The sequence below is a fragment of the Rhipicephalus microplus genome, chromosome X, assembly GCF_043290135.1.
Source record: "Rhipicephalus microplus isolate Deutch F79 chromosome X, USDA_Rmic, whole genome shotgun sequence".
Taxonomy (NCBI): domain Eukaryota; kingdom Metazoa; phylum Arthropoda; class Arachnida; order Ixodida; family Ixodidae; genus Rhipicephalus; species Rhipicephalus microplus.
In genome coordinates this window covers 41,685,271-41,711,314 of record NC_134710.1, presented here as the reverse complement: position 1 = coordinate 41,711,314, position 26,044 = coordinate 41,685,271, and the positions used below count along the sequence as shown (strand labels likewise).

At 43.5% G+C, this 26,044-nt stretch overlaps 1 protein-coding gene across 3 annotated transcripts in view; it reads right to left on the bottom strand.

The window, feature by feature from the left end:
• Nucleotides 1-26,044, bottom strand: part of Mms19 (MMS19 nucleotide excision repair protein) — a 252,136-nt gene that overhangs the window by 98,875 nt on the left and 127,217 nt on the right. For 2 of the 3 annotated variants that reach the window (XM_075876298.1, XM_037426865.2), the window contains exons 21-24: nucleotides 25,251-25,359; nucleotides 25,069-25,151; nucleotides 18,779-18,937; nucleotides 16,162-16,322 (exon numbers count right to left, since the gene is read on the bottom strand). In XM_075876298.1, coding sequence (XP_075732413.1) covers nucleotides 16,162-16,322; nucleotides 18,779-18,937; nucleotides 25,069-25,151; nucleotides 25,251-25,359 — 512 coding nt within the window. Of the gene's footprint in view, nucleotides 1-13,337; nucleotides 13,477-16,161; nucleotides 16,323-18,778; nucleotides 18,938-25,068; nucleotides 25,152-25,250; nucleotides 25,360-26,044 lie in introns of those variants that run through there. The other variant, XM_037426866.2, reaches the window with a different exon arrangement.

Below are 26,044 nucleotides of genomic sequence, written 5' to 3'. Positions count from 1 at the left end.
AATTGTTCCTCGACGTACAACTCAATCGGATTTCCTCAATCACATAAAGCGGGTCTAGAAATCTTTGCCAGGCAGTGCGCCTCAGAAAATGCTATAGGTCTATGGCGTGGCAAGCAAACTCAAAAGCGGTCAATGTCCACGCGATGTTTATTTTGAGAGGTGGCCATGTTAGAATGAAGTCGCTTTCAAGCTAGTCCCGCAGCTGACTTGTCCTGACTTTGCCTTCAAGTCGTCCACAAGTTCGAGAACGATTTATGGCGAGCCGCAAGGCTGTCTTGAGTCAAGTACGAGCCAAGTAACATCTCTGTATTTAGGGGTTAGGCATACGCACCGAATTTTCAGTACATATTTTCTGTGTCCTGACACAAAGAAATTTAGTTAGAAGAATTGGTTGCAAAAATATTTGGAGCTCACTCAGACTCACTCATGAAATATATTTTGCGCTTAGGTCTCACACGAACTCAGTCACCAAATTTTTCCCGAAGTGGACAGACTTGGACTATGTCTCACAGCTATTTATTCAACGAGACTCACTCAGACTCAAACTACTCACCATAATATTACACCCTCGGGCTCACTCAGACTCACGGCCCGATATGAATCTCAGTGAGTCTGCGGGAGTCGACTCCAGGTTCGTAAGCCTATATTCGGCTTTTTGGACCATGGTGTCTATGATTATTAACAACAATCTCACCTAATGGGAGCTCTTAGTGAGCTCTTTTGTACTTCTACTTTTACATAGAAGTTATGAGTCGTATCAACTTAGTAAGTATATTTTATTTTAAAAAGATGATTCAAGAGATTTTTTTTTATCAAGAACATCGCGTGAAAGAAATTGGGGAGGGGAGGTCAACGCACCTCGCTCACTCGTAACTCAAGTCTCTGATAAGTAAATAATGAGCAGGCATATGAACGCAAGTTGTTGAAGTACATGGAGGTGCCGTGAGTATAAAGGTGAGCACTCATAAGGCTGATAGTAAGGCTGAAGTTGTGTAGTTATACTGTACATTGGTCCATAAATGTGAAGCTCACTCAGACTCTAAAAAGATATTTTGCGCTTGGGGCTCACTCGGGCTTAGACTTGCGAAATTTTCTTAAACCGGACTCACTCGAGCTCAGACTCACTAAAATTTATCTCGGGCAGGTTTACTCTAAATAAAACTCCCCAAAGTGTTACTCACCGGGACTTTTTAGACTCAGCCTCACAGCACCATCTGAGTCGCCAGAGTCCGACTGAGTCGACTCTTGAGTGATTTTGCCGAGCTATGGCTGGAAGTGTCACCCGTGTTGTCGTCCCCCTCTTCTTCTTGTGTGCAGTTTGTTTTTTGGCAGCAAACTATGCATTCAGTATCTCACTAACTAGGCCAAAAATAAGTTCTAAAGTAATGGTGCTTCCACGTCCCCAGGCATTCATCAATCGCCTAGACAAATCCTAACAACTGTTTTAGTCTTGAAGAGCAAGTTAGGCTTCAGGTGGCACGGCTAAAGCCATATAAGTAAGGCCTGGCACAAAGCTAACGATTCCATTATTATGTGGAAGAACAAGTGATCGTTTTTTCACTTAGTATACTTCACTTAAAAGACCATAAGCAGGATAAGCATCATTACAACTACTCTCTTCAGACATTAGATTTCTTGAGCGTTGGTTGCCCTGTTGGCTAGGCCGCTCCAGACACATGAAACATGCCACTTTAGGCACATGCATTGAATTTTCAGTATATGTTTTTTCTGTCCTGACACAAATATAAATTCATTTGAAAGTTCTGCCTGTGTCGTGGTTCTTATCGTGTTCTTTTAGTGTGCATTTTTTTAAAGTGGAAAACTGTGCATTCAGTATCTGACAATCAGGCCAGGAACAAGTGTTCCTAAAGTAATGGCGCTTAAAAAGAGTGTTGAAAAATAAGCTTTACACTTTTTCTTGCAGCTTGAACAGACATCATAGCCATTATTTTGCAGCAGGGCCTTTTCATACTTAGTGCTTAAAGCAAGAGCCTCTGCATATTACAAATAGGACTAGCTGGCCCTGAGCAGTCAATTATAATACTACTGTCGAATATCGATAATTCAAACTTGAAGGAGCCCGAAAATTTATTCAAATTAAGAAGTTTCAATTAATGAAAGCTAAATAAACGGAGAGCTCTCCATGTAGTGGTGCATGTGGATTGAGCTAACACACGAGGGGGAAGTTTCAGAATACTTACTTACTCACAAATCGCAGGACATCCGATATTAATTGGAAGTAATCGGTGATGCACATCTGCACACGTTTGCCTAGCAGCGAGTCAATCGATTTCGCACGCAGATTGCAAAGCATTTCTACTTCGGCTTCAGCATTCTCCTGGCAAGAGAGGTTACGTGCGAAAATGTCCAGCGCCGACACTTTCTAAAGACGACGACAATGACTGCGCAGCGGAGCCTCTCCGGTACGCAGCCGCAGCCTGGTCAGCACGTGACGAGAAACGTGGAGAGAAGCAGATCAGCAATTGAGAGAAAACCAACACTCCACAGCAGCTTTTTTTTTTTGCTGTCTTTGTACGCGTCGTTTAAAGGAGAAGGATTACATGGCAGGGACGGCAAAGGGGGAAGCATGGCACCAGCGTGTGAGAGACCCCCCTTCCTTCTCAAGGCGCAGAACCATGTTCCCACAAGGGGCAAGGGCTGCAGAAGGTAGTGCCTTTTCTCTTTCCTTCAACCACACATTCATTCATCCCAGCGACAGCTTTCTTTTTTTTCCTCTCTCTGTTCGCGCGCAGCGTTGGAAGGAGAAGGGTCTTTACGTGGCAGGGATGGAAAAGAGAAAAGCCTGAATGGGCGCGTCGCAGATTGGCATTTGAGAGAGAGCAAACACTCCACCGCAGCCTTTTCTTTCCTTTTCATTTCCTTCACGCGCGGCGTTGAGGTGTTGCAGGTGCCGCCGCAGGGTTTGGGTGGGATGCTGAGAGCATTTTCAGAGCGTGATATGTTCGAATTAACCCACGCAAGTGCTTGCGGGTTCGAATTACCGGGCGTTTTCGCCCATTGAAATACACATAGCTTTGACGGGACCTCATCGTGAGTTCGAATTAACCAGAAGTTCGAATTAAGCACGTTCGAATTAATAAGATTCGACTGTAGGATGAAATTAAGGAGAAAGTATCACCAGAAAGAAGGCATCACTAGGGACCCTAGAAAACTCATTCGAAAATTTCAAAAATGTGTTTTACTGTGTCAAAAAATTGTCAAACTGCATCTCAACTTAGGGAAATTCCATAGAGGGAACAATATACACAGTTTTAAGCACGACGTGGCAGCAAAACAAATAAACCCTCTTAGTGAACCCTTCAGGTTGTCTACCACTTTGATTTTTTCGAATTCCTTGACTTTTCCAGGTTTTCCATGATGATTAAAAGCAAATTCCATGACCGTCAAATTTTTTTTCAATCAGGCGCTAAGATAGAATAAGCAAACATATTTACCGAACGTGCTCAGAGTGTTCTGAGCGCGTGCGGTAGATATGAAAAAATAGATGTGGCCGAAATAAAACATCTCAGCCAGGCAGTGAACAAGCTGGCTGTTTGATGTTCGGAAGAACCAGGAAGGAAACTCACGAGTCGAAATTTACCGCAGCTGAAAATTGAAGGAGCCAGCGATAGTCCGATAATACAGCCAAAACTGCTATAAAATCTAGAAATGGTGCCTTTTCCAACATCTGTGTAAAAGGGGACCACGGGAGCCCGGCCGGAGTATATTCCACCACTGGTGTATATTCTAGTTCTATATAATGGCTACAGCCTGGGCTGCTCAGGATGTGAATTGGATTGGATTAGATTGACATGGACTGCTGTACACACTATTGATTTGCATTCCCGCTTAACTTGCACACCTCTAAAATATACTTTTCAGCCAAAAAGAATAACTACTACCAGCATATTCTGTGCCCCTTGCCTTGACAACAATTAACGACAATGTCGCAAGAACGAAGTGTGGCAGCTTGGGCTAGTTGGTATGGCATGACGATAGTTATAGCGCTATAACTATCGGCAAGAAGGAAGCCACACTGCAAATCTTCTTTCTTTCTTTTTTCCCTTGACGAGCACGTGTGTTGTTGTTTTACTTCTCTGGACTTTGACACTTGGAGCTCGACGGAAGTTTTCAGATGGTTGCAATGAAAACTGGGTGCAGCGTTTAAAGAGCTGACATTTGAGAAATATAGGACAAGAAAGAATCTGTCAGATCTAAACAGGTACCTCGAATCCATAAGTGAATCACGAATGCCAGCATGTAAGCTTCATTTACATATTTTGTTTACATTTAGGTACGTTTATGTGTGGACATGATGATAAAAAATAATCACGAATTTAAGACCATATTCTCAAGAAACCGAAATGAGAAATTTAGCTGAAAATGCCCAATGCTATTCTTGAAACGCGAGCTACCAGCAATAAGTGTGTAGCTGAGGACGAATAATGAAATTAGTACCAATAATAACAATAAAAGGCACGACATACCCTAGTAAGCCTCTGCTGATGTCAGTTCTGGCCAGATTACAAGGCCTTCAAACCAAGCCAAAATCGTGGTCAAAACAAACATGCACAAATTTACCTACATGAGTAATGTTGTGGTTTGAAAGTCATATCAGAGTCCTTCAATACTTTTACTGGTCATGAAGCTTCAGCAAAAATTTGATACAGAGACAGGAGCAACCGCTAGAGGCACCCTCGCCCAAGGTGGGGCATCGGAGCGGCCGCGGGGCTGCGATTGTGCGGCACACGCCGGAGCTGTGAAACGTTATTAAATGTAGCCGTGAAGGTTGAATACGTCTTTAGAGTGATGTAGGAAATTCGGGAAAGCTCTAATACAATGACATTTAGAGTCGAATGTGGCCTTGAAGCTAGAAATTCGACTGCATGCTGATTTTACTGTGAGATATGCTACAGCTATAAAAACATGCTTATTTTTTTTCCCCTTAAACATCTAGTGAATATTTGTGTACAATCCAGAGTTCTTCAATGACTCTGGTGGTTTTTAGCGCATCGCGGAAGTGCAGTGGTTGCAATTTTTGACAGTGCATATCCAACCACCCAGGCTATATATATACATTCCGTGTTTCTATATACAGTCGAACACGGATATATCGAACTCGAAGGGAATCGTGATTTAGTTCGATATATCGAAAATTCGATATAAAAAATATAAGCCCCAAGAGCTTACTTGTAGCAGACTATCACCTACAATAGGCGCATTCAAGAATGACAACTAATTCTGCACACATGTCGCAACAGAATGTTTTATTTGGATGAAAAAGAAATCGCTTAGCTTGACCTGCTTCTTTATTTTTTAAATGAAGTTGAAGACATTCGCCGATACTACAGCGAATGGAGGCCGAACGCTGCCACCGCTTCCGCGGTGGAGTATGCGCGTGTAGCCAGTGCCTCGCCCAGACGATCCTTCTTGTCATTTCTGCTCTCGGACTGGGCATCTTGGGTCCGTGCAACCATAGCTAATATGTCCTCATCAGCAAGGCTCGCCACGGCCTGTACATTGCAGTCTGCTTCGCCGAAATCGTCCACAGACACTTCGTGTGGAACAGCTGCCGGGAAGAGAGACAACAACTCGCGAAACTTGTCGTCTGAGCGCTCGTAATAGCCGCCTTCACCGATTCTTGCAAGTTCCGCCATCACACGACAGGCTCCCGAAGTATGATGCTCCGCCACCTTTGCCTTGTTATCTGCCTTGTTTTTCAGCAGTGTACTCAGAGTGCTCTGTGGTATCTCGAACTAGTCCGCGACGGTCGGACATTTCTCTAGCAGAGAAAAACTTTTTATTTCAATCATAGAAAAATGTCAAGTGGGGCTTTCAGTCCAGAGCTCCAACAGCCGCTGCTGCGTCCCGCACCCGCCGAACCAGCGCCCGCTGGCCACTCGAGCTTTCATCGTGCAGCATGGCCTCCCAGTCTTGTAGGGTAGGAATAAGAGAGGAGTTGGCCGAGCGCCTGGCAGGCGAACGCTGACATTCCAGCGTTACGTGAAATAACGTCGGTACCGCTCCACAGCCAGGGCATTTGTCAGGGTAAGAAGTGGGATGGAGGATGTGGAGGGAATAGAGGTTTGGAAATGTGTTCCCTGCAGTTGACGCACCGCAGTTGCATCTTCTCGTGTGAGCGTGTGGTGTGGTGGAGAGTACCGAATGCGTTCTCGTCTATAGTAATCGAGAGTGTCTCGATATCCTAGAAGTTCCGTGTTTGTGTCCTCCTCATCTGGGTTGGACAGCTCTTCCTTCGGATCTCGGTTAGTAAGTGCTCTGGTAGCTGCATGAGCGCAGTCATGACCGGGGAGGGAGGCGTGCCCAGGGGTTCAGACAAGTTGGAACTTGTGTGGCGTGTGGAATGTGGTGTTCGAAATTCGGTGTGTGTACTGTGAAACAATACCCTGTGTGAAGGCATGGCAGGTATCCATTGAGTCTGTAAAGATTAGAATAACATCTGTGTGAGGAAGGTTTATGGCAGCGTGGAAAATTGCCAGAGCGACGGCACACTCTACGCCCTCAGATATGTTCTTTGTAGGTACACTGATTGAGGCTACTACGTCGTGATCATTGTTCAGCACTGCTCCAACTGTAAAACTGCGGGAGTGGTGTCTAGCAGCGTCGCAGTATAAGAGTGTGTTTGGAGGAGACTGATTGATGAGGCGTGTGAGGTTTTTCACCCTTGCCTGCCGGCGCTGATCGTTGCGCTCAGGGTGCATATTGCGTGAAAGTGGCGCGACTGTAAATCTTGCTCGGAAGTCAGTGGGTAGCTGTTTCCATAGTGTGCTGTATCCACATCGATTTGGAGACCCTAGCCTGATGAGTAGCCGATCTCCCACTTGGGTGCTGCAGAGTCTCCGTAGCTGACTATTACGTTGTAATTCGGTTAGTTCCTTCAGGTTGCTGTGTACACCCATGACTAGGAGACGGTTGGTGGATGCGTACGTAGATAGTCCAAGCGCCGCCTTCACGGCTCTATGGAGGAGAATGTCCAGTCTCCTCTTTTGTGCAAGCATTAGGGTTTGATAAGGGACGTGGTACGTGATGCGACTTATTATGCAGGCATTAACTATACGTAGAATGTCTTGCTCCCGAAGTCCATGCCTTCGGTTGGTGATGCAGCGGATCATATGCATGATTTGAGAAACTTGCTGTTCTAACATTTTCATGGTGTGCATTGCCTTGAGATCACCTTGTATATGAAGGCCAAGGACGCAGAGTTTCTGTACACAGGGAATTACATGGTCCTCTAAGGTGACCGTGATTTGCAGGGTGTTGTCGAGCTTTCGCTGGGGACAACAAATGAGTAGAAGTTCTGACTTATTTGCGGAGCACGTTAGACCACCTGCTCGTGCGTATGCTTGAACTGTATTTACTGCTTCTTGGAGGGCATCTTGTATTAGTCCATCTGAGCCTTTGATCACCCATATAGGGACATCGTTCGCGTATAAAGCATATCACAGACATGGAATGATGGCGAGTAGAGGAGGTAACTTAGCCAGGGTGATGTTGAAGAGTGTCGGGGATAACATCGATCCTTGTGGCGTACTTTGACCCGCGAGCTTGATGATGTCACTGCGAAGAGAGCCTAATCTTATGGTTGCCATCCTGTTTGTTAGGAATGCTTTCACATAGACGTAAACTCGTCGTCCGCAACGTGTCGACGCGAGATGCTTCAGTATTAGGTCATGTGATATGACGTCAAACGCACCACGGATGTCCAAGGCAAGCAGAGCTCTAGTTTGCGTAGAACTGAGCCTGTCCATTACTTCCTCTTTTAGTTGGAGAAGTACGTCTTGCATGGAAAGATGGGCCCGGTACCCAAACAGTGTGTCCGGGAAAAAATCCCTGGGCTTCAAGATATGGTTGCAGTCTTTGGAGGACGACGTGCTCCAACAATTTATCGAGGCAAGACGTCAACGAGATCGGTCACAAGTTTCCAAGATCTAGGGGTTTGCCGGACTTAAAAATTAGCGTTATTTCGGCATGTCTCCATTCCTGGGGTGACGTTCCGGATTTGCAGGGAGTGTTGTAAAAATATGTGAGCTGTTCTAGATCTTCGTAATTGAGGTTTCGTATAAGAGAGTATTGGATATTGTCTTTCCGTGGTGTTGTGTTGCACTTCATATTCAGAAGGGCAGCTCGAACTTTGTGCACAGTGATATCAGCATCCAGAGGTGTTGACTCTGTATATGGGTAGATTTTATATTTTGGCTGAGGGCCTGCAGCAATGTACTGTTCTTGAAGCGTCTGTAAGATGCTGTTGTCATCCCCATCCTGCTTGTGAAGAAGTGTTTGGATGGTACTGCTTGTGTAGGACTTGGTACTTTGCGGGTCAACAAGGGCTCTTAGTATGGCCCACGTGCGCGCAGTGCTTAGCATTCCATTAAGTGACTTACAAAAGTTGTGCTAATTGTTCTTCATGAGCTCTGTGGCATATTATTTGGCTTGCAACGCGAGTTGAGCAATGCGAAGTTTAAGCTTGCGATTGTGTCTCTGCCTACGTCAGCGTTTTATGAGGCTTCTGCATGCTTCCCACAGGTATAGAAGGTGCCTGTCGACATCCAGAATTGCGGTTGTAGTGTTTATCCTCTTGGTTGCTTTATCAAAGTCAGCTTGCAGGCACTGTAGCCATTCATTTAAAGGTGTCCCATTGTTGTCAGTCTGAGCACGTTGTTTTCTAAATGTATCCCAATTAGTGAGACGGACCTTCCGCTCTGGAGCACGTGGGTTGGAGATGTGCAGCGTAGCGGAAATGATGCAATGATCACTGATGTTTAGTATAAACAAGTTTTGCTGACTGCGTTTCTGAGGAACAATTTCAACAAGCACATGTGGAATGAATGACGTCAGTGTGTGTTCTATAGCTGTCAAGTGTTTGGACACGAGTATTGCAACAAGTGATGGTGTTTGTTGATGTGTATGCATGGAAACCCGAGAGGGTAGGTGGGCAGTGCGTCTCCTGGAGAGCCACGATATCCGGAGGGTGTGCGAAAGTGGCAATGTACTGTTGCAGGGAGCTCCTCTTTCGTCGAAACACCCTGCAGTTTCACTGCCACATGGTGAAGGCAGGACAAGGGGAGCCCATCTTGCTCTTTTTGGTCTGTGTCCTTAGTTAAGAGTGATGGGTGGATATAAGGGTGGGGTCGCTTGGTCAGACTTTTAAGGTTTGTAGCTAGTGGCAATGAGTCTTGGGGCCCTGTATTAAATGATGCGAAGCTTTCTTGTACGTGCTGCTTTAGCTCTGTTACAAGTGCTTGGGTATGGGCCTTTAACATATCTCTAAGTTCTGCACAGAAATCATTAATTGCCTGAGTGATCATGCTGGTTACTTCAGCCTTAAGCGAGCCTCTCATTTTTGTGAGGGAATCTTGCAGCTCTTGCTTAGTGCAGTTATGTGCGTTAGATGTGAGAGGTACGTTGGGGTGGTTGTGTGATGACGGTGGATGGGAGGAATCAGGCAAAGAAGATGTCAGGCTGGGAGGCCTCGCTGCCCAATTCACCTTAACCAGAGGCGTCTGTCCAGCGGGCGCTGGCTTCTTGGCTGGTGGCTATTCTGGTCTCTCAGCACTCGCGGCTCTGTTCTTTTGGGGGATCAGTCCCAGGGTGGTGGTGCTGGTTTTGGATGCGGTTCCTGGCGTGTTGCTTAAGGATTCCAAGGCCCTGTCCTGAGACTTCCATCTGCTCTTGGATTGGCTGCACCTTGTTCTGGACCTTGGCTGGTGTCCCTTGGGTGGTGATGTAGGTCGTGGTGCTAACGCTTTAACCTCTCGTGCTTTCTTGATGTAATGCTTGTTTGGAGGTTTCTGTTTCCTCGCAGGACATTTGCGGTGCATAGCTGGGTGGGCACCCTTGCAGTGGAAGCATTGAGTTGTACAGCTGTGCTCCGGCACTGGTGTCTCAACTCCACATGCTTGGCATCGACGTTTTGTTGGGGTTAGACATACATCTGCCCGATATCCAAATGCAAGGCAGATTGTGCAAACTTGTTTGCGAGGTCGGTGAATGTAGCATCGGTATTCTGCGCGGTAGTAGTAGACATAACCTGCAACTTGAAGGCCTGTAAAAGTTATCAACGCAGTGTTTGTGGATCTCATCATTCGGGCGTGCAAGACTTCGTTGTCGGGGAGTTCGGTGGGTGAAGTATTCTTCTCGGAGCCGATGATGACTCCCTTGCTAGAGTTGTCTAGAGCGGCTACATAAGCTTGCATTTAATATCTCTGTGATCCTAGATTTGGTGCAGTGACGGCTTGCAACTTTGTAGCAATAGTTTCGTCTGGAGTGCTCGCAATGGCTATATTGCGTTCTGCTTGAATGCGAAAAAGGAGCTTGTTGACTGTTTCTCTTGGCAGCCCAACAGCCACACAGATGGCGCATGCCAACACGTGATGTGCCCATTCACCGAGGCGAAAGCCTCCTCGTGGTCAAAAGACCACCTTTAAGTCATCCACTGGTAAGGGTGGCGGCTGTGGGGTCGCTTGATTTTTGGCAGGCAAGGGCTTGGGTGGAGAATTCGTAGTGGTCTTTGGCTTGCATCGGCGGGTAGCAGTGAACCAAGAACCATCGTCCGGATCCACTGGATATTTGTAGGTGTCTGCAGCATCCATTGCTGCTGATTTGATGGTAGAAGCCGGAGAAGCCATGCCTAAGCAGCGTAAATCAGGCACACACTGAATGTTACGGCAACGCGCTTGGCGTTCGCACGAAGGCGGCCAAGCGCCGAGAGTTGCAGCGGCGTCGGTGCGGTGTCACGGAGACGCCGATGTATCGGCCATGCTTGATAACCAGAAAGTTGTTGAGAAGAGCACTTTCACGTTTCGAAACACTTTAAACTGTCTTTGCTGTGAAAGTCCTTACCGGAAAGTCCGAAGTAAGTCTGTACAACGAGAGCGTTGTGGACAAAGACCCATGGAAGCGTCCAAGGACTGGGAGGAGCGATGGAAAAACACATCCTCTCAGTTCCACGGTCGAGCGAAGAGTCCTCTCTAACAGAGTGTGACGTTGGGCAAGTTGATGGTGGCACAACAGATATTAGCAAGAAAAAAAGAAGGAGATAGCCCACCTACACGCTGATTAGCTTTCAATGTCGTCGCAAAAACAAGAGTCTTGCGCTTTTGACTCTGGCCATAGCTACACGAGAAGTCAACAGTTCAAGGAGTCGGTAGCGTCTTTGCACACCATGCACGTAAAAGAATGCTGCACATGCGTTGGTATATAAAACACACGACAACGGAAGCGGACTCCACCCACAAAGCGCTCGCGATGCAATCTTTACCGGCAAGGGCAACAGCAAAAGGCGTGAGCTGTGGTTGCCTGATCAAAACTCGGAAAACAAAAACAAAGATAAATAAAGAAAAAAAGACGAAGGGAGGAAGTCGTCAACTCCTTCATTCCTGCTTCCCGAGCCGACAGGTGCGCGAAGAAAGTATGAGAGAAAAAGAAATGCAAAAAAAAAAGCCGTTCTACAAGTTGAAGATCATGCAGTCCGAGCCCTCCAGCCCTTATCTTTCTTGGAGCGTTTCGTGCTTGGACAGAGGCGTGGAGCCGCGCAGAGGTCGCTGGACGCTGCGAGTACCAAAGCGTACTTCCAACTCGTGTGCAGAGCCGCGCTACCGCGAAGATCGCATGGCGCAGAGAGTGCTGAAGTGCACCTCCCAGCTCGCGCCGTGTTTGATATATCTGAAGGCGGGTAAAAATACCGTTCGAGAGAAACGTGCAAATTTCTATACTTCTACAAAGAAATTTCAAGGGGATAACTTGCGAGTTTGATATATCTTAAAATTGCCTTGTACTTAAGGGGGCAGACTTTGGGACCAAAAAGTGACAAAAAAATTCATTTTTTAAAATTGACATATTTGGTTTCAGCAAGTATTTTTCTATCTCTCTGCAAATTTTCACGCACCAGGAAGTAGTAATTTTTTGTAATGTCATTTTAACTGTTCGGATTCTTGGTGCTGTTAACATTCAGAACCTGCAAAAAAATGGGGAATCGACTTAAAGGCTTCTTTATATTTTGCCAGCCCCTTTGTCTAAAGCTCGACTACCAATTTATGAACGCCTTCATGAGGATTGCAAAACATGCGCACCATGATTGTTGCTTTTTGAAGAAACTGTGTTTTCAGTTTTTTCCATTTTTCTCAAAAAAGTAAATTTGTGACTATTCAATTTTGAAGCCTCAATATCTCTGCAGCTAGGGCAGGTAGAACAATAATTCTCTTTGCAGTGGAAACCTGTATGTGTGTAGAATGCAAGTATGGGAGCAGAATTTAAAGCACATGCCTTTTAATTATTTACTTTTCAAAATTGTAACACAATTCCAACTGCTTTTGAAAATGTATAGTTCATTTTGCTGCAAAATAACCAATAAAGGCCTAAAAACAAGAACCGCTTCCATACTTTCACTCTATAGTCACTAGTCTATGTTGGCATATCCTAAATATCACTTTTAATTAAGCACTTTTTTTCTATGGTGGCCTTAAACAATAGGGGGTGAACTTAAGTTATCTCAGGAACAAAGTGAGTTACAGGAAATCTAATTAAATATTTGAAATCAGCAGAAAAAACTGCATAACCCTGTGCAGTTTTATCAAGATCACTGAAGAAATAAACAAAAAATGTCTAAGACCAGTCTGCCCCCTTAATAAACCAATGGCCACTTTGAATGGATCAGTGCTTTTAATTTAGCAAGTGATGAGAATAAAACAATACTTTATATGATGTTTGCCTCCTTTTCATGTTTTATTTTGGCCGTAGCACGTTCTAAGTTCAGTAGGCCATGCATGTATAGTTTCTCAGTTCTTTACTCTGCTGTGTACCTTACCCACGCTATGTTTTCCCTGTCCTTCTTCATCGTTTTTACTGCAAAGGTGAAAGCCTTACATGCCTCCTAGAATGTGAAAATTGACTGACTGCGTCCGGCACCAGAGGCATCAAAATGAGACGCAAAAGTTATCTTCTTGTGTTCACGATGCACTGATACAGAAAATTAACTTCTCACGCATTTACAGCTTGCGCACGCTTTGTACAGCATTTTGGTGCAACCTCTCTTGCGCCATCATGTTAGCAAGCTTCTATAAGTAGCGCTCAAATCTCTGTTGCATGCAACGAATGTGTGCTTTGACTTTTTTCAAGCTGTGAGAAGCTGCATGTAGCTCCGCCTATACGGCATATAACCTCTACTCTTTTGGTCATCTTAGTGCCTGTATAAACGAAAACGGTGAGCATTTCACTCATCAGGCTTCCGTATTACCTACTCGCATGGAACGAAAAAGAGGTAGTCAATATGCTCACCTTCACTAAATCCGTAATAATCGATTGCCGCAATGTCGAGAGGGCTCATGCACAGACCATTGCAGCCTCAACAGTACCCAGCTCACTGACGGTTCCCGTCAATGCTTGTAGGCGAGCGAGCTCTGCATCTTTTTGCACAATACAAATACGCCGTGAGGCCGTAGAAAATCCTCGGCACAGCGTCTGAAAAAGTTTCGGAACGTCGCGCGGTGACTTCACAACAACACTTCCGATTAGCCACTGGTCCACGCAAACGATGTCACTCTCATCGAAATGCTTTTTGCACACGTGCACATTCCGGGAAACAAATGTGAAACCACAAGTTTCTTGTCATGGCATTGCGCGCTTACACTTTTCCGACTGATCACCATAGGCAGCAAGAACTCGGAGACTTTTTCGTCATTTCTTTTGTAACTGGATCAACAACTAGGTAGCCAGCAGGTATGTGGTATCCTTCACAATCTTCAGGCCCAGCACACTAGGCACAATAGCAATCATACGGAGAAAAACTACGCGATGACACGCCACGATATTATGCATTGACCCCGTAGCGGCACAAGCAGCCAGCTTCCCTCCGGTCTGCCCAATACCCCACACGGTGATTCAGCACTATCCAGTAGCCCTTCGCTCGCAGCGCACAAAGCTCTCCCAAAGAGTTTCGGTGAAGCTTCATAACCAGTAAAAGTATTGTTTCGGTGAAGCTTCATGACCAGTAAAAGTATTGAAGGACTATGGTCAGATATGCTGTGTGATGCAACAGACATCTAAATAGTTCATGTACCAATATTAGAAGCTAAGAATTGACATAGTAGTCAACGTGAAAGACAAGTTGTCGAGTGGAAATTTATCCGGTCTTGTTCATGCCATAGGCTCTCACAATTGTGACAACCTGTACAATGGCGAAACCGGCGATTTCAAGAAGAGTTAAATAACCTGAACATGATGTCACGAAACGACGCGTGACCTCGAATGCCCTTGCTTAACATGTGGAATCTACAAGCCATCAAATTTACTGGTCAAACTCACATGTACTGGCAAAAAAAAAAAAAAATAGTCAGGATCATGCCTACACCTGGAATCACTGCACATACAGACAACTGCCCATATGATGAACAGGAGTTCCGACAGTGTGCTCTCGGGGCTTATGTTGTGTACTTAGGCATACTTAAAGGGACACTAAAGAGAAACAGTGTATTGGTTTAGATTGAAAAACCGCACTCTGAGAACTTTAATGCCTTTAATTTTTTTTTACTATCATAGGGAGAAAATTATTTAAGTTTTGCGCTAAAATTTTCGTATGTGAATAAATATTTCAAAATGCATTTTTTGTATTTTTGTTACATAAACTTGAGGAAATTTTCAGGAACTTCGTATGCTAGATCTGTGGCACCTACAGATGACAACGTACTTTATTTTCATCGAGTAGAAGTTGTGTAGCACCCAGTAGCCAGCTTCAAAATTTACGACGTTGTGGTGTTTGGTATGGGAATCTGCAGGTGACGTCTTCCCCCGAATTTATTTCTTTCTTTCTTACCAAACATAGTGTCGCGATAAGAATGGTGTTCAGGGATTGTGACATTGAACTTAATTAATACGTGAAAAACAGTTTTGCTCTTTAATGTCCCTTTAAATACGCTGCGCCTTTCTTATAGATTTTATTGTGAACAAGGCTCTTGCTTGAGGTGCTGAAATGTCAGTAAACTCTGTGTTCTTTTGGTTGGTGTATCTTTCACGTTTGCACTAAGTGACAGTTGTGCACTGCCTTTTTTTTTCTTCTAGCAGTTCACCGTAGTCACTTAAAGGAGTGACCCTTTAAGCTTTGATCAATTGCAATGCTTATTTTTGTGACGGACCCACAGACTGCAGTCAGTTTCCATGACCTGGCCAGGTTTATCGGAAATTATCTGACTTTTCCACAATGGTTCAAATTCTAAGACCTTTCCTGGTTTTCCCAGTTGGTAGACACCCTGACTCCTACTTGTTCAGACATTAAATGCCATTATTTCATTATAAATGTCTTGAAACTATTCCTATATTAAATCTTTTTCGCTGAGGCTGATGTAGTCTTACTCTCCAAGAAAAGTTAAGACCATCCCATCAAAAACATTCAAGCAGAAACCTACTGAGTTAGCAGATGTCTATAATTACTATTTTGAGGGGCATGACTTGGCATAGCTTGAAAAAAGATTGATTGTTATGTGGGGTTTAACGTCCCAAAACTATATGGTCGTGAGAGACGCCGTAGTGGAAGACTCCATAAACTTCCACCACCCGGTGTTCCTTAACGAGCACCCAAATCTGAGCACACGGGCCTACAGCATTTTCGCCTCTAACGAAAGTTTAGCTGCCGCAGCCGAAATTCAATCCCGCGACCTGCGGGATAGCTTGAAAAAAGGTTTGCATGGCAAGCTAGATTTCCAAATAAAGTCCTTGGGACCGAAAAATGACAAAAAGCATAATTTTTTTTAATGGCATTGTTGGCTTTTGCAAGTGTTCTTCTATCAATCTGCAAATTTTCATGCTCTAGTGAGCAGCAATTTATTTGTAATATCATTTTGATGGCCCGCATTCTCGGTGCTATAGTTTAGCGATCTCAAAAACATAGCAACTTACAGGTGAAGTAATTAATAATCAGCAAAGAAAGCTTTATAAATGAGCAGTTACATTAACTGACAGAGAAATAAAAACAGGAATATCTGAAATGAGCATCTCTCCTTAAAAAGGCTAACCTTGTGGTTTATTATTTGTGCTGTAAAAGACAAGGCACAATTTTTTAAAATACACAAAATGGTTTCACTGATAAATTTTCATAAAAATTGGCAAATATTTAATGCATGGTTCATAAATCAAACAGTATCTTTCACTTACCACATGGAAGATGCCTGAGCTGCCACTTCACGAACAATTCGTTTGCGATCTGCCAAGCACTGCGTCAGGCTTGTCACCACCTTCTCTTGGTGGGGCAGCAGCTTGTCTTCCTCGATGCTGGACAGTCTGAGCAAGCATTCCAGAGCGGACCGGCGGACTTCCTGTAAACAATGCAGGTACTAGGTATGTTTTTACACCTTCAATCTCAGGTCCTGTGCTAAACACTAGCAGCAAATTTATAAGTGCCGATGAACACTGTCTCTTCTGGTCAGCTGCTTAAAGGAGCACTGACATCAACTTTCAAGATAGAGATTTGCCTGTCATTCGATAACTTGGTATGCGTAGGTCTTCCTGGTCAAATTTGAAGGGCGTCCGTTGCATCAAACTTATTTTATTTCGACGTCAAACAGCGAAGAAAAACTAAGGAGAAAAAACGAAAAATAGACTGCTCTGCGACATCGACACTAGTGCTACGTGTTCGGTGTGATGCAATCCACAAATACCATTTGTAGTGACGATACGCTAGTAATGATGACGTCGGCGATATCTGAGTGTGTTTGGAGCCAACTCTCAGCCATGTTCTCACTAGTAACTCTCCTTGCTGTATTGAAGCATGCATGCGATTCATCGTGTCGCATCGATAATTTGCATTGTGCTTCACTGCATGTGAGTACGATCATTCAGAGCGACAATACGTGCCAGAATGTCGGGGAACTGCTGCGTAGTGGGAACCTGCAGGTCGAGGCATAGGAAAAGCAGAAAGTGCATGGTGTTTCATGCCTTTCCAAGCCACGAACCTCAACGGAGCCAGTGGGTTGACTTCGTACGCTCCGTTGGACAGAGGGACTGGACGCCTCTGAAAAACAGCCACATTTGCTCCCTTCACTTTGCGGCAAGCTGCTACAGAGTAAATCCTGTGTTGGCGAACCAGTTAGGTTTCACTGGCAGTACGAGGCCTCTTCTCGAGGTCGGAGCTATTTCTACCGTGTGCCCTGCGCAAGCTGCAAGCAGCGATTCACTCGCCAAACGCCCGCGACATGAGGAGCGTAGTTGGTGTTCCTGAGCTTCGACAGTAAGGCCGGGACTGATAAATACATTGTATTTAACACGGAGCTTGTCAAGCAAGGATCGTCGCGAATCGCGGCGATACCCAATTCCAAGTCGCTGTCATCATCACTTGCTGATGCTGACCGCGACGACGGCGAGGACGACGATGTTAGCAACATAGGCATGTCTACGCCCTCAGAAACAAAGCTGGACTGACTGTACGTGTGCACCAAGCAGATGAATCGCCACTGTGACGTCACCATTTTCTGTGAAAGCGGCATCATCTGTGCAGCGGCCTCGACGTGGCGGCGAGGTGGCGCTGCCAGCACTGAAATTTGGCGGGCTTTCCACCCATTTTGAACAGCGTTTAATAGCAAATATGTTAATCAATATTACAGATACTACTCATTCGTCCCTCAGATGCGTTTTAGGTCGCGAATCGCTACTAGGAGGTCGATAGCTGCTCGTTGATGCAAAAATCTTGACATGAGTAAATTTGATGTCAGTGCTCCTTTAAAATACCCGTCCTGAAACATTGTCGATACACACTAACATGATACCAGTGAGTACTACTATGTAGGCACATAAAATATTTGCTTGCTGTTCGGACACTGCAAATAGCAATGTGGTGCTTTTGCTTGCTTAGTTCAGGGGGCAGACTGGTCTTAAACATTTTTTTGTTTATTTCTTCAGTGATATTGATCAAACTGCGCAGGATTATACAGTTTTTTTCTGCTGATTTCAAATATTTATTAGTTTCCCTGTAACTCATCTTTTGCTGGGATAACTGAAGTTTACCCCCTATTGTTTAAGGCCACTATAGAAAAAAAGTGCTTAATAAAAAGTGATATTTAAGATACGCCAACATAGACTAATGTGTATAGATTGAAAGTATGCAAGAGTTCTTTGTTTTTAGGCCTTTCTTGGTTATTTTACAGCAAAATCAACTATCCATATACAAAAGCAGTTGGAATTGTGTTACAATTTTGAGGAGTAAATAATTAAAAGGCTTGTGCTCTAAATTCTGCTTCCATACTTGTATTCTACATGCATACAGGTTTCCATTGCAAGAAGAATTATTTTTGTACCTGCCATAGCTGCAGAGATATTGAGGCCTCCAAATTCAACAGTCGTAAACTTACTTTTTAGAAAATAGAAAAAAACTGATAACACACAGCTTTTTCAAAAAGCAACTATCATGGTGCGCATGTTTTGCAATTTTCAAGGTGCTCATAAATTTGTAGCAGAGCTTCTAACACAGGTGTTGGCAAATTATGAAGAAGCCTCAAAGTCACTTCCCCGTTTTTTGCAGGTTCTGTATGTTAACAGCACCAAGAATCTGGACAGTTCGAATGACATTACAAAAAAATTACCACTTTCTGGTGTGTGAAAATTTGCAGATAGAAAAATACTTGCAGGAACTAAATATGTCAGTTTTGAAAATTTAATTTTTTGTCACTTTTTGGTCCCAAAGACCAGTGTGCCCCCTTCAGAAGCACCTCAACTTGCTAAAAGCCTGCTAGTTCTGTACAACAAACATGCAACTGTAATAGGCTACAACTGTGCCCACCATTGAAAATGATGACTTTGCCAGCTGCAGCAGCTGTGGCAACACTGAGCCAAGACAGGAAGCCATCAGCCCTACATTTTCCGTAAGGCAGGGGAGCACACACTCATGTATTATGGATCCCTCTTCACTGCTCAGGGCAGTTACCAAGATTGGTAGGATCTGTGCAAATAAAATGCAATGAAAAGTATGCATGTAAAAGCAATTCCTTGTGCAATGCTTTGTAGTATTTAACTACACTGTTTGAAAGGAACTGATGTTCATACATATATGGCATTTCATTATGCACTCATTCTACAGCAAGATGCTCTGGATACAGAAAAAAGAAGAGCCTCTACAATAGAAAGGCATGGCCATACTAAATACTTGTGTGAACGAAGCAACTGCAGGGCCTAAGGCATGATAACAAGTTGCATTATTGACAGCCTAACATTGACTAGCACTCCGGACTCGCAAAGTAGTGTGCAGGCACCTGCATGCATTTTAAACATGACAATGTAAAAATACAGCAAAAGCTTGTTAATTCAGATTTGATGAGACAAGAAAACATGTCCAAATTAAACAATTGCCATTAGTGAAAGTATCAAGAGAAAAATGAACAAGTGTCTATTGCATTGATGCATATTTATTTTCATTATTATGTAAATCCAGTACTTGCTTTAGTTAAGCCACAGTTTTTGCCATTCGTGACTTCATTTACAATGTGACCCGCGGCTCAAGACGTGTGTGTCCTAAGCCTGAACATGCTCTGAACCCATCCCTCATTATGAAGCGTCACTACCAAAATGACCAGACACAATTGACAATTTTTTCCACAGCACAAATGACCTTGCTCATTCATAAAAATGTAGCAAGTAAGTTTTATGCCACCCCATGGACCACAGCCGTACGTCTTCATCTTCAACAGCTTCCATCACATTTGAACTTTGTGACATTATGAACACACTGCCCGAAGTTAAAACAGATAATTTAGGCCGTGGTTGCTATAGACAAAATCATAGCATCCATGCAGTTCGAAAGGCATGCACATGGCCTACGTTTAAAGTAGAAACTAAGCTTCTGAGCACTGCATCTGCTGCTAAATAAACGTGACTCACTAATGCACAATCACGGATGATGGCTACGTGGTTTTAAAGGCACATGGCGAAAATGAAACTCCAGCTTGTTGCAGTTTTGAGCCCACTTGCTATCGACGTGATCACAAATAGCACCCATGCACTTCATGAGCACCAAGCATATTAAAAAAAAAATCGGCAGATATGGGGAAGAACTTTTGGAATCGATGTTATGCAAACATGTGAAGAAAAAATGACTGTTCTGTAACTTTTTATTGAATTAAACATTACAAAATGACGCTAAAGGTATGTACAAATGTTTTACCATAGACATACGCTGAACAGTCGCATATGTTTTATATAACCAGTTGTTTGCAGTTGCGCAACGATGTCAATACCAACATGGGTATAAGCAACACCAGAAGCGATAAGCTGAAATGTAGCACTTGAGCTCTCGAGGATGGTAGCTCTGGACTCTGCTACATAAATCAACTGCAGTGGATGATACTAATACGACGTGACACCTGTTATCATAGGAGTATATATGCCACGTTTATATAACTAGACAGCCAGTACTGCAACCACAATTGACGTTTCGCCAACATGACGCTTGCATGAGGTCTTTTTCCAAAGCAGTTCCGAGACCTGGTGTGGCTCTGTGATAGAATATTTGATTGCCCCGCAGAATGCTTGGGCTCAATTCCTGCTGGGACCTTAATATTTATTATTTGCATTTGTTGGGTGAAAGCTGCTGATGTCAGTATTCGTTAATACAATCGCATTCAAATTACCAATGTCTTCAATCCCATGGTAAAGGGCGTATGTGCCACAGGTGTCCGGAGGAAAGGGTTCGAACACGTACGCAACGAGATTGTCACAGTATTCACCAGCGAGTCATGTTCATCAGCGAGTCATGTTCATCAAACTATCATACTCTGCCACATTAATTTCATTGACTCCAAATTAAGGGGGTAATCACGAGAGCAGCCAGGCGTAGGCGGCTAGATAGATAAGTAGATAGGCATGCTAAGAGTGCCTGCAGTACACAAAGAAATGCTTCCCATTTAGAAGTTTGCTGCAGCTGCTGCAGCCTTGGCCGCCAACAATGCGAATGGGCTAATATTATAGATGATGACCCCACCTTTCTGAAAGCCCGTGGCCATTTCAGATGTTTGCGAACGCTGTTTTCGCTTCTTTGCATAGAAAATTTATGGAGTTAAGTGCTTAGCACAATCCATGGGTAATCTGAATAAACTGCGTTGTGGCCAAGTATGACCGAATTAACGAGAGTTTAATGCCATTAAATAATACATATGCTTTCCAGGACCAGAGAACACGTTCGCATTAACTAACTTCTTAAATTAACAGGTGTCGAATTAACGAGCTTTTAGTAGTGTACTCATACCAAAATTCTCGTTTAGAGACCACTGCATAAGCTCCAGCACAGGAAAAGCCTATGATTACCTTTACTTGTCAGGATAAATTTTTTTGTAAAGTTTGTCTGGCTTATTCATATTCTGGAACTACGTTTAAAAACAATCACAGCACCCCACTCATCATGTGAATCTGCTTTGACATCAAGCTATGACGAAAATCTGGCGCATAAAGAAGGCTCTTAAAGGGCCACTCACCAGGTTTGACGATTTTGAGCTGACAAGTGTAATGTGTACATGGGGCATGATCACATCTGCCAAAATTTGCAACAGTACGGGCCACGAAAATAGGTCAAATTTCAAGACGAACGCTGCTCTCCCTTCGTTTCCCAGGTGCACGCCCAGAGAATGAGGGCATGACGCACACGTATGAATTAACCGACGTACACGACATTGCGGTGACGTTGATCCTCTACGTCAACGACTATGCTCTGACATTGACAACAGTAACACGTGACATGGCAAAAATTATTTAACACATGTGTAGTTTATGTAATTTATTGCTTGAATAGATTAATAAAACTTGAGATAAATAATGAGACATAACAAGGGAATGTGTGCCTCTTTTCGATTCCCCCCTCCCCTTCCTCCCCGTGAATTACAACGAGATGCAGGGATGTTGTGCCTGCGTTTTGCATGCGTTCGTGTTCCCGCGGTTAGTGCATCAAGTAGACGCCTGTCCTGGAAAAGAAATGAATGGTCCTGCACATTCGAGCACTCATATTGCTCATATATTCTATCACATCTAAGCCAGCGTTTCCAAACCATCCCGCAGAAACAGGCAGTAGACCACAAAATAACACTGGTCAACAAAACAACGCCACTTGTGTGCTCAGGGGTTGGGCTTGTTCAGGTATGTCATACGAACGTGACCTTTTGGTCGGGTGCCGGAGAGGGTAGGAAAGAGATCTGGCTAGCAGTGGCTACACAGGGGAGTGGCAAAGGTTTCGAGCTCACCTCTTCTCATCCTCATTTCGGGCCTCTTAAAAAAAAGCTGTTTTCTTCGAATCCCAGCTGCGGCGGCTGCATTTTCGATGGAGGTGAAAATTTTGTAGACTCGTAAGCTCAGATTTGGGCGCACGTTAAAGAACCCCAGGTGGTCGAAATTTCCGGACCCCTTCACTACAGCGTCTCTCATAATCATATGGTATGTTTTGGGACATTAAACCCCACATATCAATCAAATTATTGTAAAAACCTCCCCTGTGCTTGTATTGCACTGTGTCCACAGCTTTGACTCTTGCAGGCACACCAACTTTTCACACTTTGTATGTCCTCGTTCTTAGCTCATAATGAACCGATTGAAAAAAATTTTGTGGAATATACTCCTCACTGGACACACAGCATTTTCCACAGTCCAACTAAAATTTGTTATGGGGCATAGTAAGTGGCCCTTTAAAGCTAGAATATTTAGCATAGTGTACCAAGGTAACGGCAGGACACGTCTGTTATTCTGAAATAAAAAGACTACTGTGACACTTTTTTTCTTCTAGATTTTAATTCATGTTAACAACCCTTGAGACCAAATTTGGAAACTCGACATGCTTGTATTGTGTTGTTTGAGAGTCCTGCATGCGAGGGCACCTCTGACATATTAGTGATGAGCACTGCTTACAATATACCTTAATTTATCAACATTTCCTGTGGTTTGGCGAATACAGGGGCCCCCACATGACGCTGCAGAAATCAAGCGATTATTGTTTACATTAGAGAACCTTTGCGGAGAGCGCACAATACCTGAACTGCCTTTCGGTGAGGACTATCGTTCGTCACCCCTCTCGCTCTGTTGTCGAGCTGCTCTCAAGGTGGTTTTAACTGCTTATCCCAGGAATGCTGTTTATTTTCCTCAAAGCCATGAACATTGTTTAATTATTCACCCGTTGCAGTTTCCTTCCTTGAAAACAGCTCATTCAGGGGCACCAAAACTTGAGGGCATAGCCTAAGGCGCTGCCCTACCCTTGGGCACTAATTTATTATGGTATTTAGGTGAGTGGTTTGAATTTGAACTGGTGCAAGACCATACTGAATTAACAATGCTAGCATTAATTATATGATGTGTTAGAGCATTTACAATTCAGTTTCGACATTACTAGACACAACGCTACAAATTACTTTAAAAAGTCGCAAGCAAAGCTTTCACTGTCAAGGATCCCTTAAAGGGGCACTGCAACACTCTTTGAAATGATCAGAAAATGCTGCCGATCGGAAGTAGAGGCACCCGAGAAAACGCAAGCCAAATATTATAGCGCAGCACGTGGCCTAGAATTCACAATAAATTATCAAAGTAAGCTAAACATTGCTTTCTCTTCCCTCGACAAATGACGAAAGATGTACAGAAATCACTTGTAGAAAGCCCATCCATCAGGGCTGATTTGAACATGCCGTGCTCGGCCGTTACAGAGATCGCAGAGGGAGGCCATCACTTGTCCATGTGTGCGTGCACGGCAGCTTTGAAAAAGGCGCGTATTCGAATAAAAAAAAAAAAAAGTTCTCAAGGTCACGAGGCGCGCATAACGTTTTTTGTTTGCCCCTGCCATCCCTCCCTGCTTAGCTTCCAGTGCTTTTGTCATGATGAGAAAAGAGAGAACGTGATTGCAGCGTGTGACAAATCTTTGTAACTCCGCTCGTACTGGACGGACCCTTAAAATTTTTGCGGCGTTGAATTTTTGAGGCAATAAGCTTTTCCAAGGAATTAATTCCATGGTTACTCAAAAAAGTGTTTCAGGGCCCCTTTAAGAGCAGGTGTTTTACAATACCTTAGCTAACAATGAAAAACAAATCCATAAGTGTAATGCCCTTTAATAATCATATTTCTGCAGAACTTACAAAAAATATCAAGTGATAATAAAGACACAAAAAGTAACACTTGTACAGTTAAACCTTTTTCTAAAAGGCATGCCTGGGCAGCAATTCTTGTCTTTTATATGACATGTCTCTTATAAGCAGGGTACCTCCTATACATTTTTTTTTTATCAACCCGTATTTTACTGCAGGCACCTTCGTGTCTCTTATACCCATTTGTCTCTTATATCAGTGTCACTTATGAAGGCATTTGACTATATTTCCCATTCTTCCCCAATACATTTTCTCCGAGCTAGAACAGTGGCACTACCTGCTGCTCTTTTATTATTCTTAGTGATATTGCCTGCTGCTATTTAATTATTCTTAATTCTTCCCACAGCATACTTATGGTAACCTTTCAAAATCAATACTTCAATGTTGTTTTCAAAGCTTTTTTTTCTTCTTAATTGTGTCAGAAAAAGGGGGGCAGACAGGGGTGCATAACACAAAAAATTTACTGCAATAGCATTTGTGCTTTTTGTGCCACCCCACAATGTTAGTGTGGCGTAGCTATGATTGGTTACTAAATGACTTCAGAAGATTTCACTACAAATTTTATTTTCAACCGTCTTATGGTAGATAAGCCAGATGACTGAATCCTCTTAAGATTAATGTTGTAGAGCCCTGTACACAAGCACAGGCTAAGAACAAAAAAGGGCACAGCCTTTGCTTAGCAACCACAGTGTTCTGCTACAGAAATCAGATTGTGGGCTTGATGCCCAGCTTTGATGATGCAAGATCGCTAATGTGCTTAGGTGTAAATGCCTGTAAAATTACCCCGCTTGTCAAAATTAATCCAAAACCATTCATAAAGCAGTTTTATATAGCCTCAGTGATCCCCTTGGCTTTTAAACCCTATAAATAGATAAAAAAAGATGACACAGAAAGGGTAGAGTATTCAAAGCACTGAATTCCTTAAAATAAAGCTTCTACATTAGCCTATTTTGAAATTTGCTTTTCTTACCTGATCAATGCATGCGTTGACCACTGCATTAGGAACATATGCGAGCTGGTAGCAAAGGCCCATAAGAAAATTATTCTTCACGGCTGCATATCATGAAAAATGAAAGCAAGATCTCACACTTGATACTTGATTTCCAGTACCACCAAATCCCTCAGAGTCATGTCAAAACACCAAGTTCATACCTTCGCTTGTGGCACTGTAGAAACCGTCAATTAGAAAGCCCACTGTTTCCACGAAAAACCGTTGTGGATGAAACAGCGTTATAGTGCAGTGTCCTTCCGTTGTCAGGACCTTAAACAGAAAGCTTATTTCATCATGTATTTTCAAGCGAAACAAGTGCGCCTCACTAGACACTGCTTGACCTATTTATACTAGAAAAGACAGCAACTTATGGGCGGGAACAATGGTACTTTTAAACGATTATTCATAAATGATGCAATCAATATTATTATCAACTTATCAATATATGACACTACTTATCCACTACAGTGACAGTTACATTTATTTACTTTTAGTTTAGATTCGTAAAATGATTGTACACACCCCCTAAATCTGAAAAGATGTCAACAAGTTGTAGCAGTTACACTCTGTTGGACAACAAAATTTTCAACATTTTCCTTGATAGCGACAAGAGCCACGACAAGGTGGTGACACTGACTCTTGGAGACCAAGAAAACAAAACCTACATCAACAACAGTACATTCCAAATGTTTAGAGAAAACTTTTATCTCTAACTTCCGACGTCATAGCTGAGAAGTGCTGCATCAGTTTTGTAAATAAAGCCCATTTCTTCATCTCTTATAAGTATTTATTGCCGTATGGCACGGTATATTAGATCCAGTAATCGAAGTTTACACAGCAGATGCACATGACAAAAAAAAAATAATAATAGTACGGATTGCCCCATAATGATTGCAATACTTTGTAGCAAATAGGTTAAAGAGCAAGCCAGCTTAAACATTCAGTACAAAGTCCA